This window comes from Strix aluco, chromosome 8 (assembly GCF_031877795.1).
Source record: "Strix aluco isolate bStrAlu1 chromosome 8, bStrAlu1.hap1, whole genome shotgun sequence".
Lineage (NCBI taxonomy): Eukaryota > Metazoa > Chordata > Aves > Strigiformes > Strigidae > Strix > Strix aluco.
In genome coordinates this window covers 24664351-24677531 of record NC_133938.1, presented here as the reverse complement: position 1 = coordinate 24677531, position 13181 = coordinate 24664351, and the positions used below count along the sequence as shown (strand labels likewise).

The window sequence follows — 13181 nt, the reverse complement described above, 5'->3', positions numbered from 1 at the left end:
GGACCCCAAAGTCCTTCTCAGTAAAACTGCTTTCCAACCAGTTGGCCCCCAGCACATACTGATGCATAGGGTCATTCCTCGCCAGATGCAGGACTGAGCATTTCACTCTGCTGAACTTCATGAAATTCCCATCAGCCCACTTCTTCAGCCTGCTGAATGCGAGGCACAGCAGCTTGCCATTTTTGTTTCATATTAGCACATTAACGTACAAAAAGTAAAAATCATCTGTTTACCATAACTTTGCTATCATGCAGAAACTGCGTAGCACTCGATCTTCACTAAGAATTTACCTTATTCCTTGGCACACTCTTTCCCCTAGAAAAAATAAAAACATTCTTTCCACTTGCCATCCTGCAGAGAATCTGACATCAAGTTGCAAAATTAAGTCTCTGGTATCAAATTAGTCAGGCCCTAGCTTATAAAGTAAGCTTTATGGGTAAGTCTTCTCATTTGTAGAGAAGAACAACTAAAGCTTTCTAACCAACTATTAACCTTCTGTTTTACATATCTTTTGATCTCCACATATTAAAGTCACTTCTCACTGTCCACTAGATCTGTATATATGGTATTAGCATATTGTTTTCCTGGAAAATGTTTTAAAGATTTACAATATTATATGGTAACTGTTGTTTCACTCTTTTAGTTTACATAGCTCTGAAATAACATGCACATACTCTAAACTTTTTTTTTTTTTTTTTAAACAACTGTCCTTTTGATGAAGCATATTCTCAAAGAGTCACACTCCCAATCAAAGTACCTGATTCAGGTGTTCACCCAGGCTGTGGCCTTATGGGAGTAGAATCCACCACCATCGAGGAAACAACGTGATCTTCAAAAGAACATGTAGTCAGGTCCTTGGCAAAAAAAAAAAAAAAAAAAAGTCTAACAACCTATTTTTACTCCTTTACAGGACTAAAAAAAAAAAAATAAAATCATTATCTGATCATAGAAAACCAGTTCTATAGCTATGACTTCTTACAAAAAAGAACAAATCTCCATTCATTACGCACATGTTAGAGTTTGCTCTGCTGCGCAGGCCTCTCCTCTACAAGAGACAGCACAATTCAGATCGACATTGCTGAAACCTTGAGAAAGTCCTAAACTATCAGGTAGTGCCATTATTTAAGAATGACAGATGATTCTCCATGGTTAAAGAAAATTGCTGAGCACTGCAATTCAAAAACCTCTGCTAAAGTTGGATGGAGCAACAGGGTCTCCCCATTAGGAAAGAGTCACAACATTTATGTGCTTTCTGCAAAATGCTTTGCTTTTTTATACAGGTCACCAAGAAATTTGAGCCTTCCTATATTTCAACACAGTGCGTTATGAACATGAAAGATTTGAACATGAAAGAAAATGAACATGAAGATTTGTGATTTTTCTAGATTCGAAATTGTAAGGAGCTACTGGTAATTTTGAATGCCTCACTGCTGTGTACCCAAAAATCAAAACAGACTATTACAGAGTATCTTAAGAAATCCAAAGGTCCTTTACCAGTCTTACGGCCCCTTACTTTCCCTCTTTTCCTAACTGTTTGCCATACATCATTCCTGTAACAATATCTATATTGAGCAAGAACACCATGTCATTTATAGATTCTGCAAACTGACAATTTACAATACATTTTCTAATCTTTTGATTTTGTTCACTGATGGAAGAAGGGGGATCCTCCATTTTATTTGTGTCCTTTCTGGCGGAGAAATAATAAAAAAAAAAAAAAAGAACAGCTCTCTGAGAAGCTTGTGTCAGCTTCATTGTTAAGACAAAGGTCACTGCATTCCTATTCATGATGACCTACAACTGTACTCATTTAAAGACTTCATTATGCTATATTAGAGGGACCTCTTTCTCAGAGGTTTTAATTTAGCTTCATTGTGAGAAGAACAAAACATGCAAGCATCAGAATATAGTGTTAAAAATGGTTAAAAATTATTTTAGCTACCAGCAGTCTTATTCCATGTCATCCACTCTTAAGATGACATGCATGAAGTATGATTTCTAGAACCATGTACAACAGAATATGAAACTTTTACTCTAAAGTGCCTCTCTAAACTCCAAAATAAATAAATAATCAGATTTAGTGTAACTACACAAAAATAACTGCAATCTCTCAAAAAGTCCAGGTTCCAACATCTCAAGATGGGTAAATGGTTTAACCCTCATCTCCCCAGACTAATATTAAATGACTATTATAGAAGTAAACTGGAAAGAGGTTTTAATTAAGAGTGCTCAGGAAATAAACTTCTAAATCACCTATGCAGTTCATACAGACTTACCTCTACACTAAGATCACCAAGCGTACATGTTTAGTTACAGGGTTTTATAGACCAAGTACATGAACTGTTTCATGATATAATTTGACCTAGCTTTCTAAGGTTGACAAATTTCTTAAGCTAAACAGGCTGAATATTTTTAGTGACATATCTCCATTGATTACTGTTGAATAACCCTCCAGACTAAAGCTGGCCAGACCAGAGATAGCAGAATTTTGGCACAGATAGCTGCATTTCATTTTCACAAAGTGAATCAATAGTTGGAAATGGCAGGTGTTCAAAAAAATCTAGGTGTTCTAAAAAACGGAGCTTGCTGCACTCTCTCACACTTCCAAATCATTGACCACAGCCTAGCTGCAAAAGTAAGGCCGCATTCTCTCTACCAAGATTGCAGGATTGCCTACTGCCCCTTAAGACATGATGGGGCTGTGAGCTTCTACCAGTAAATGTGTTATCACCAACCTGACCAAATTCCAAGCAGATAGCTAACACAATACAAATGCCCTCTTCAGCTGCATAGGCAAATCCTTATTAGTCTCATTTTCCAGTATTACCAAGCACGTTCTAAGATAACGTATTTTTCATTCTAGAGATACATTTTGTTTAAGTCATACGAAGATCCATAGGCATATTTTATCCACCATAATTTAAAGCAGTTCAGCAAAACATGCAAAATGTTTTATTACACATCTATATATTTCCTCATTACAGGAAAGTTAAAATTAAAGTGATTCTAAACCTCATCACTCATGGAGTTGCATATGGATATCTTTGTAAATTCTAATCTTCAAAACAGGTCTCAGCCTGTTTTTATTCTCAATCATCTCAGAATGTAAGAGCATCCAAAAAAAAAATTCCACCTGTGAGATTTTTTTTTCCCCTCTAGAAAAAAATATTCAGAATCTTTGAGCAGACTGAATCATCCTTGCCATCATCAATATAATTTCTAGCTATATGCCAGCACCTGCAAACATCACGTCCCAGTTAAGACTCTAACTTCCTATCCACTGGGACCAGAGTACAAGCAGACAGAGAAATACACACTGTAAGGAGAAGCTGCGGGATTAAAAACAACAAGTCTTTTAGCCTTTGAGAAAAATCAAAATTAAATATCTTTTGCCAACAGCACAAAGTAAAGATTCCTTCTGAACAACAACATAGGAATATTCTGAATGGTAATAACCTAGCTTTAGATAAAGCAGGTTTTAGCATCGAAGGCAGCACATGTGCTACCACAGAGTATCTGATGCTTGCTGCAGATCCCGCATAATAACCATTATATACCTCATTAGTTCACAGAATGTTTTGATATTTGTAGCACCAAAATAAGAGACCATTTAAAATACATTTTAAGGCAAGATAGAGTATATTAAAATAAGCAAAGAAATATGTTCTTAAATTAATTCTTAATTCTTTCTTCATTTTGAATCTGGCTAGATAATATTTAATCAAATTTCAGACCAAGTGCCCAAGTACACATGCAGCTTTCTAGTGTAGCATCATACCATTTCTAAGGACAGCCTTAAGTTTACAATTACCAAATCCACTGGAAATTTAATAAAACAAAATGTTGAAAAGTATCAATATGAAAATACAGTAGTATGCTATAAACAAAAATTTACATCACTAAATTTACATAAGATTATGAATCAAGCCTTGTAAGTTAAAAAAATGCCAGAACTAAATCTTCCTTTTAATCTTCAATTAGCCCATCCTTTATGTGCATTATGACAGACTGATTACAGGATGACACAGTATTTTTTCCAAGCAACACTGCCTTGCTGTTTGTATCCACAGCTAATAGGATGGCAACATTCAGAGAATAAAGCAGGCTATGCTTAATGAGGCTGCTGTCCACAGAACCTGGTTTTACTTGTTGCAGATGCTAGATTTACAGTGAGCACAAGGGACAAGACAACCCAGTGATTGAGGCTCCTGACTGTCACCTAAGAGAATTAAATTACCCCACGATTCTGCCCCACAGCTTCTACTTGATTCTAGACAATCAGCTATTCCACATTTACAAAGTGGGTGTGCTATTCCTCCATCTCTCTCCACACAGACAGTTCGAAACAGCAGGGGTCTTATACCAAGGAACTCAACTTCAATCAGTGTCAAAGAGATGAAATTCCAGTACCTATCCCTCCAGGTCATAGGTATCAAAATGAAACTGAGCATCCAAAAGTAAGTTTTTAGCATCAGTACCCATAAACCCCATAAGATTAGAATATCAGTATAAGGATATGGAAAAAAAAAAAAAAATGGAGCCAAACATTACTATCTGTGAGAAAACAAACAACGCTGAAATAAATCTAGGTTTTATCTGCAAGTGAAAAAGGGGACACAAGAAACACATTTTGAGCAACATGGATAACAAAGCATATCATAGCTGTTCATTTGGTAAACAGGGTATATGCATATCCTGTGTTCCAAATGCTGTGCACAAAACCATACCTTATTTTCTTAAGTGTTTTTACAAAAAAAATAGAAGAATATTAGAAATGAAGACTCTACAGTTTATGTAAGAAGCCAGAAAACACTCTGAGAATACACATCATATGCCCCCATACAGGACACATTAGAAGAAATTATCACTTGAGCTATCCTGGAGGGATTATCTTTGTAGATATAGCCACCACAAATCCCTGAATGTAAAAGCATTTTCAAAAACTCAAAATTGATTATTATCAGGTTTTCAAAACCAGTGATTCAACAGACACCCCCCCCTTGGGGGGGAACAATTCTGATTTGTTTTTGAAGAAGCATGGATGAAAAGGCCAGTGGAACAAGAAAGTTTTCTTCCTTAATCTTATTTTAGGAAATACATGAGCAATTTTTGCAGAAGTTTCCCAGAGAAAGATAGAGTGTGGAGTGTGAGACAGCCAAAGCCTGGAAAATTCCAACCAAAATGGTTAAAGGTGGTAGTCAGCAGGGGCTGTAAACAGAATCTTCCATTTTAAAGTGACCTGACTTCCTTCAACACACATAATAAAAACCAGTGAGGTAGTAACTTTCACATTCTCACATGTATCTTCTCAAGTATAACAAACATTTCCACAGTCACAACTGCAATTTCACATGAACACTGACTTCTAGTTGGTGGGAAAAAAAAAGCAGAAATATCATACAGACAAATACACTGTTTTCATGCATATAATATTGGGGGCAGGGGACACCAAACAATTGAAACAACAAAAACCCACTAATAGAATACATGGAATTATTGCAGTATCTTCTCAAGGTCTCCATGAGACATCAGGCAGCTTTCCTTCATCAGTAGTCCATAAATGTGAAATTGTGATCTCCCTTTGCACCATCACATTTTCACATTTTTTTCATCCCCCCTTTTATTTCACCAATTTCTTACTCTAAAATTTCACCCACAAGTCTGTGTCCAATTTAATAATTCAGAAACTACTAAAAATTTTAGCTAGCTCTTCTAAATCACCTGCAGGCAAGTCAGACATGCACTTCTAGTGCCTTGGGGCAGATGCATTCACGATTTCAGGGTACCATAATGCACTTGTTCCAAAGCAAAAACATGTTATGTGAGCTTCTATAATAAGAGTAACAGTTTATGTACAATTTTCTATCATCATGTATATCAATTCTTCTTTACATTCCTGTTAGTGGTAGGAACCAGGTTATCATTCCCCTCCCATAATCCCTTTAAAAACTACAAAAAACTAAACCAGGAACTACAGTTGAAAAAAAAAAAATTCAAGGCCCATTTTGCTTTCCTTTTCCCTTCTCACTGCCACGTCCCTAAATAAAGCTTTAGTCCATGTGGGTTACTACTACTTACTATATAGTTCTAATATCTAGCAGGCAAAAACCATACGCTGATTTCTGTGCATTTCACCATATACTTAACCTTCATTATTTAGAGAAAAGTAAATCTGAACTCCATATTAAATTAGGAAAAGATCTAGTTCTGTTCTATTTAGAAACATTTTTGAATGACGGCTAAGGTGTGGAAAGAATGTACAAGATACCAATAATTTCCCTCTCAGATTTTCTGAAATGATTCCTAGCAATGTTCTGAATATTAAACATTTAGCATATTTCATACTTACTTTGGAAAGTTTTTGTCCTTATTTGCTTTTCAGCATGCCAACGATTTTTCTCTTGTCCGTGTCATTGCCTTGAGATTGCTGTTTTCTGTTCTTCAATACTCTACTCTTCAACCATTTTGAGACTTTCAGCACTGATACTCATATTCACACGCAAAGTTGAAGAAAAATACAGATTAAGGAAGTCCACAAACTATCTTCAAACTACCTAAAATGATTTTAAGTATTTTGCTATAATAATATTTTTACTAGGCTTTCCTTATAATGCAAAAGTTAGAGCTGAGGGGTAGGGAATCAATAGAAGACTTTCTAAAATCCTTTACTTTGAACAAAACTGCATTATATGTGTGTCATTCCGGATTTCCAGCAATTACAAAATGTCTTTGAAGTTAACAATATGAAATTTACATATTTTTAACAAAACCATACATAAAAAGATTTTAAAAGATGAGGATGTACAAACATTTTAACTTAAGGAAATTTGTTAGTTTTTGCCTTGGAAGCTAAAAGGTATGAGATAGAGCCCTGATTTCTAAAATAGTGCATTCAGATATCTGACCCAAAAAGAAACTGAAAGAAAAAAACAAGCTGAAAACATGCCAGTAAGTTACACTATTCCTTCTCCAAATTTGATCTCATAATGTTTCCTTAATAGGTTCTCAAAAGTGTGACTGGATAATAGAAGTGATATCTTTATGATTTGGTGAATAATGGGTTTTATTAGTATTAAGTTAAAGCAAACAGCCAGAACAATACATATGCAACTTCTACTACACACAATATAAAGAATGTAAATTATAACCTCTGTAAAACAAAAGAAAAGGTACTGAAAAAGCCAACACAAGTGGTTGTGGACTATTCCATCCATGATAACAGGCTGGGTTCTGTGTTGAGAACAGTTGTTGTTTGCTTATTTAAACTGAAAAAGGGTGAAATACATAATCAAGTATAAAGAAAAAAGTTGATGGAGTTACATGGATTCTATCAGAACAAACTCTAGATTAGTAAGAAAAAAAAGATAGTTCACCTAGTAAAAGAGATTACAAGTGGGCTCAGGTTTCAATTTTTAGTGGTGAGGGACAACGGGAAAAATTACCCAGGATTTTTGTAACAATTCATTTAATAATACACCACTTTCATAACAGAAGTGTTTTACACTTGCACAATGTTAATAACTTTATTATACATGGAAGCCTGTAATAGGCTGATTACACAATAAGACTGCAAACAACCACTGGTACTTTCCTGACACCAGCAAAGTACGTAAGACTGAAACATCACCAAGAGTACATAAAAAACCATCAGCATAAACATCACCAAAATTACATTAAAAAACTAATCAAAAAATACATTTGCAAAAAGTGGTTTAGAGCAGTGCCACTGCCTTTCAGCAGCTTTGAATGGCCACCAGTATTTCTAGCAGGTTTCCGTGGCTCCACAGGCATTAATCAGGATTCACATATAATAAATAATGTACCACAAAATATACATAAAGTAAGGCAATAATTCCAAAGAAAAGTTCTGTTGATATTAACAAGCCACTCAAGCTCTACTTTTGTAGTTGATGTCATCACCAGAAGCCTTTGATGGAATTGCAGCCTTAGGCCCTAAAAGCCTGCAGTGATGAACTGCTGCAAACCCCTATATCCGTGAAGAGCTCCAGTGACACCACTGGTACACTGCTGGGCACAGGGGTCCGTGTTAGCTGATCCTGATGCAGGACAGGGGCCTTAGTATGTACAATTGGGAGTATATTATTTCTTATCGTACATGGAAACCTTGACATAATTCTAAAACATGTGGGTGTTTACTGTTCATCATCTGATGTCACAAGACATCAGAAAGTACATAGTAAGATATGCACTTTCTGGAATGTAAATCTTTTTAAATGCTAGCTATTAAGTTGGGGTGAGAGAGTGAGTAGGGAAGAATAGGAAGAAAAGGTGTAAATTAAGGTGAGGGGGGAAACCAAGATCAAGTCCGAAGGAACTGGGAGCACAAAAAAAGAGAGGGAATCTTATACACTAAAAGAATGTAGAACAAGGGAAGAGCAAGAGACCGACTTTTTTGAACCATGTATAATAAATAATGTATCCCAAAAGCCTATCTGGATTATGACTGTAGTTTCAAGTTGGGGTTCTAATGACATGAACCAGACACACACGTTTTGTTCTCACGGTTTGTGTCAACAGAATCTCTTTATGGAATTACAGTCTTACACAGGAGTTCTGGGGACATTACTGTTTATATTAAAGCTACCATTCTGGGCTCTTCGTACAGACCCAAGAATATTTGCTCCACCTGCCTGGAATGAGCATCACCTGGAAGAACAGGAGTACTTGAAAAACAACGAGATTTAGGTAGCAAAATTCTTTCAGATCAGCCCAGACATAGGAGACAGCAATTTGAAATGTCATAGATCCCTTCCTCAAAAAGCTGAGATATACGTCACTGTCTGTAAATCGGAAGTTCCAATACACTAGTGGTGCATAGAATTCCCATGCTTCGTTACACTTTCCTGAGAGTAAAGCAATTAGAATAAACCTTAGTCCTAGGAACAAAGTTAATTTTTTGCATTTTAAACTTTTGGGCTATTCCCTGACAATCTATATAATGTAAATTTGATTGCTAAACATTGTCACTTGAACAAAACCACTATTTTAATCTATTGATTTTTGATTAAAAACCATAATAAACAGATCTAAAAAAAAAAATCACACTAACAAAATAAACTAAATATGAAAAGTTGCATTGAAAGGGCATGTTACATTATTCTTAATAGGACCGTGTAGAAACATTCCAATGGCAGTGTTGTCAAAGTAAAACAAAATTACATTAAGACCCCACAGCCTGGTCACAGTCGGGACCTTACCTGTAACTCTGGCTGGTTGGGGTTTTTACTCGTGTACTACATGGCTCACTTACATCAGACATCATATTTGTATACCCTGAGAAATCTGACACTGAAGTCCTTACTCTATGGTCCACTTCTCCATTAGAGTTACTGATAAAAGTCATTGGCACCCTGCTGCCCGACTTAAACTGAGAACCAAACGCTTGTGCAAAGTTCTCGATCTGGTAGGTTGCTCTAGGCTCTATGTCCTTCTGAGGATCTATCTGGCTAGTTAACTCCTGAGATGGGATCTGAAAGCTTGTTGAGGATTCTAAGTTTTTCTGTTCCTTCTGGCCAGTCAGTTTCTGAGATGTGGACTGGTAGTTAGATGAAGTCTCTAAGTTTTTCTGCGGATCAATGAGATCATCCAGCTCTTGAGAAGGAGTCAACTGTTGATGCGTAGCCTCCAAAGCAGACAAATAAAAGCCTGGTTGAGATCCAAGCAACATCCCAAATGGAGGTTTTGGCAACGCAGTTGGCAATACTGAGGTAACGGATTGGCTGAAGCCACACTCAAGTGGAGATGTAGTGTATATCTGTTTGTCTTGAAACAGAGTGTGGTTATGGAGAGTTACAAATTGGAAACTGGGTCCAAAAGCAAAACCAGTGCTATTGGTTGTTCTTTCAAAGGCTTGTTGGAGGTATTTGGAGTATTCTTGCAACATGCTTGCCTTATCATTTGAAACTGTTTGAGAGTTAGGGCTCAAGTTTTCTTCCTGAACCATCTCTGAATGTTCTCCTGAGGTGTGCAAGTCCACACGCTGTTCAGTTATACTGAAAGGATCTTCTTTCTGGCCTTCTGATTTGTGAGAGTACTGGTCCAAAAGGCTCTGTAAGACTTCATCGGGAATACCAGACTTGTCGTGGCAAGACTTTATTTCATTATTTAAAGATGCTGAATCAATAAGAGATAATGGAGCTTCGTTATCCATAACACTAACACCTGCAGACTGGATGACGGACTGCTGGGAAGTCATGTGTCCGACATTAATTGAAAAGGCACTGTTACTGCTTGCAGTTTGTAAGTATCTTCTTTTCTTTGAAAACTGCATGGCATCATCATAATTGCTACCTATTTGACCTGGTTTACCACCTGTACTTTGGAGAAGGCCAATAGTTTCTACACCGGTATTGGCTACTAGGCCTAGAGAGCCACTCTGTTTCCCAGACAGTGGTTTTTGCCCCAAAATATCTGGCAGTGGTGATACAAAATTAAGGTAATGTTTGTCTGCCTGTTTTCTGCTTCCTTTTTTCAAGACCAATTTTGGCACCTTTTTCTGAAGTTCTTCTATGCCTGTGCCAACTAGACCACCACTGGAAGACACAATAGGAATATCAACTGCATAATTTGGCATGGCCACATTACTTGTAACTTGAGATTCAGTTACTTTGCTGCTACACCTATTTCCTTTGTTTTCAGTGGATGTACTTTTTGTTTTACTTTTTCTCCTTGAGGAACTTGTATTTCCCTGAGACAACGCAGCCAAGCTACCCATGTTATTTGATGATCCAGGCTCCATTCCGGCCCCTGCTTTACCTATGGCTTCACCACACGTTCTTCTGTGCTTCAACAGTCTATCAGTCCTTGAAAAATACTGCTGACAAGTGTCACATTTGTATGGCTTTTCTCCGCTATGCGTCCTCTTGTGTCTTTCCATGTGGTACTTCTGGATGAACTTCATACTACACTGGTCACACCCAAAAGGCTTCTCCCTACTGTGGATCTTCTCGTGTCTCTGCAGTAAGTACTTCTGGATGAACCCCATGCTGCACTGGCTGCACTGGAAAGGCCTCTCCCCCGTGTGAATGAGCACATGTCTGCGCAAGTGGTAGGAGCTCCTGAAGGCAGCGCTGCAGTGCTCGCAGACGTGAGGTTTCTGACTGGGGGACGCAATGGCACCTTCTGCATCTCCCACCAGGGGGGGTTTGGATGAAGCGCCTGGCTTCCGCTTGGCTTTGATTCCCTGAGATTCTGGCTTTGGCCTCTTTGCCTTCTTGACCTGGGCATCGTGCTTTGGCTCACCCGCGCTCCCCGGGGCGCCCTCGCCTCTGCCACTCAGTAACAGGTCTCGGTGGGGATGCTGGTGCAGGTGGTGAAGAAGGCTGAGGTCCTGAATCACGCTCTGGCCGGTTCCTTCCCCGCTGCTGCTCCCGAGGCCGGGGGGTCTCTCATCCCCCGCTCCCCCAAAGAGCCCCCCGTAGTGGTGATGGTGCTGCGGCTGCTGCTGCTCCTCCTCCTCCTGCTCGCTGGGCTTCTCCTGCTTGATGCTCACAAGGGACTGCAGAAAGCCCCAGGGGCTCCTCTGCGAGGAGGAGGGAGCGGAGGGGAAAGCCCCCGCCGGCTCCTTCTTGAAAGTCATGTCCTGAGGGGGAGGAGGCGCCGGGGACTCGGCCGCCGCCGTGGAGGAAGCGGCGGCGGAGGCCGGAGGTAACACGCACTGCGGGGGGTGCTGGGCCGCCGGGGGGGGCGCGGCCGCCCGGGTGAAGCTGGTGACCGGGGGCAGGCGGTGGTTGAACATAACCATGCCGGGGGGGAAGGTGGGCTCCATGGCCGCCGCCCTCTTGCTGCCGCCGCCGCCGAGGAAGCCGCTGCCGAGTTTCATCCCCCGGGAAGGCGGGCCGGAGAGGAGGCGCGGCCCAGAGGGGCTGCGGGACCCGCCGCCCGCCCGCCCGCCGGACACCGCTCGCTGCCTCGCTGGCGGGCGCCCGCTCAGCGGCTGGCTCCCGCGGCGGCCCGGCAGCCGCCGCCCGGGCGCATCGCCGCCACCCCCACCCGCGCCGACGGGCGGCCCCCGGCCCGGGCTGCACTTACGGCTCCCGCCGCCGCCTCCAGTTAAAAATAACGCCGCGTCCGCTCCACAATGGAATTAGCAGCCCCTGCGCCCCGCACTGCACATGCGCGGCGCGGGGCACGCTGGGTACGGCCCGGCCGGCCGGGCAGCCGGCGGGCGGCCACCGCGCAGGCGCCACCGGCCCCCGCCCGCCGCCGCCGCCGCCGCCGCGCTCGCGTGGGGCGGGGGGCGCGCCGGTGCCATGTTGGTGGGCGCCGCGGCGGAGGGCCTGGCCCCCGGCCCCGGGCAGCGCCTGCCGCACCCGCCCTGGGGCGCCGGCCGGCAGCTGCCAGAGGCTGGGCCCCGCTCCCGCGGGGCCGGGGCGGGAGTCCCGCGCAGCGCCGAGCGCCGTCTCCGGCGGGAGCAGAGACGGTGCCGAAGCCGCGCGTTTGGCTTTGCCGCCGCCGTGCTCAGAGTAGAGCACGCGGCATCGCGCCGGCCACCGGCGAGCGCGGCCGTTTCCGCGGGCGGTGCCACCCGTCCGGCAGGGCCGCGCCGCGCTAACGGGACCGGCAACCGCCACCGGCAACCGCCCCCCGCTCCCGCTGCGCCAGAGGCGCGCCCCGTCGTTAAACCCCCAGGTGCAGCCTCGCCTGGGCCAGCGTCACTGCGCAGCCGAAGGAGATAGAAACACTTCAAAGGTGCCGCGCCTCCAGGCTTAGCCTAAGTGCGCGCTCCTACTAAAAACCTGCAGGTACAGAGATGCTGCAATGTAGCCTTTTTAACAAAGTCATAGATTGTAGTACGTCTGCTGCTACTTCTAGCTCAAAACAGTGACACTGGTTGCATGTGACCTCACTGGGTTAACGCGGCCCCTCCCGGCAGTGAGATACTCCCCGTCAGAGCATTTGAATCCCGTCTCTGTCCGTTCCCCGGGCCGGTCCCACACCGCGGGCTCACACCTCACGGGAAACCCTCGGCGCCTACAAACCGGGAAGCACGGCCACCGCCCCCCGCCTCCAGCCAGCCGCCACTGCTGGCCCGGGAGCTGCTCGGCTGGCCCCGGCGAGCTGGGGCACCTCACGGCCAGCGCACCCGCCTCCGGTTCCAGCGGTGGAGCCCCGGTGCGGGCTGCTTTGGCCCACTGGTACAACAGAACCCCCGCTGCTCA

The 13181-nt window shown here is 42.6% G+C and overlaps 1 protein-coding gene across 1 annotated transcript; it reads right to left on the bottom strand.

The window, feature by feature from the left end:
• Window positions 1–7498: 7498 nt before the first annotated feature.
• Window positions 7499–11909, bottom strand: ZNF281 (zinc finger protein 281). Its single transcript, XM_074832720.1, has one exon. The coding sequence runs from the start codon at window positions 11840–11842 to the stop codon at window positions 9215–9217; it is 2628 nt and encodes an 875-aa protein (XP_074688821.1). The 5' UTR covers window positions 11843–11909; the 3' UTR covers window positions 7499–9214.
• Window positions 11910–13181: the final 1272 nt, after the last annotated feature.

What these genes read in the sequence shown, in the direction of transcription:
- ZNF281 (XM_074832720.1), bottom strand. Translation starts at nt 11,842, where the DNA reads ATGAAACTCGGCAGCGGCTTCCTCGGCGGCGGCGGCAGCAAGAGGGCG.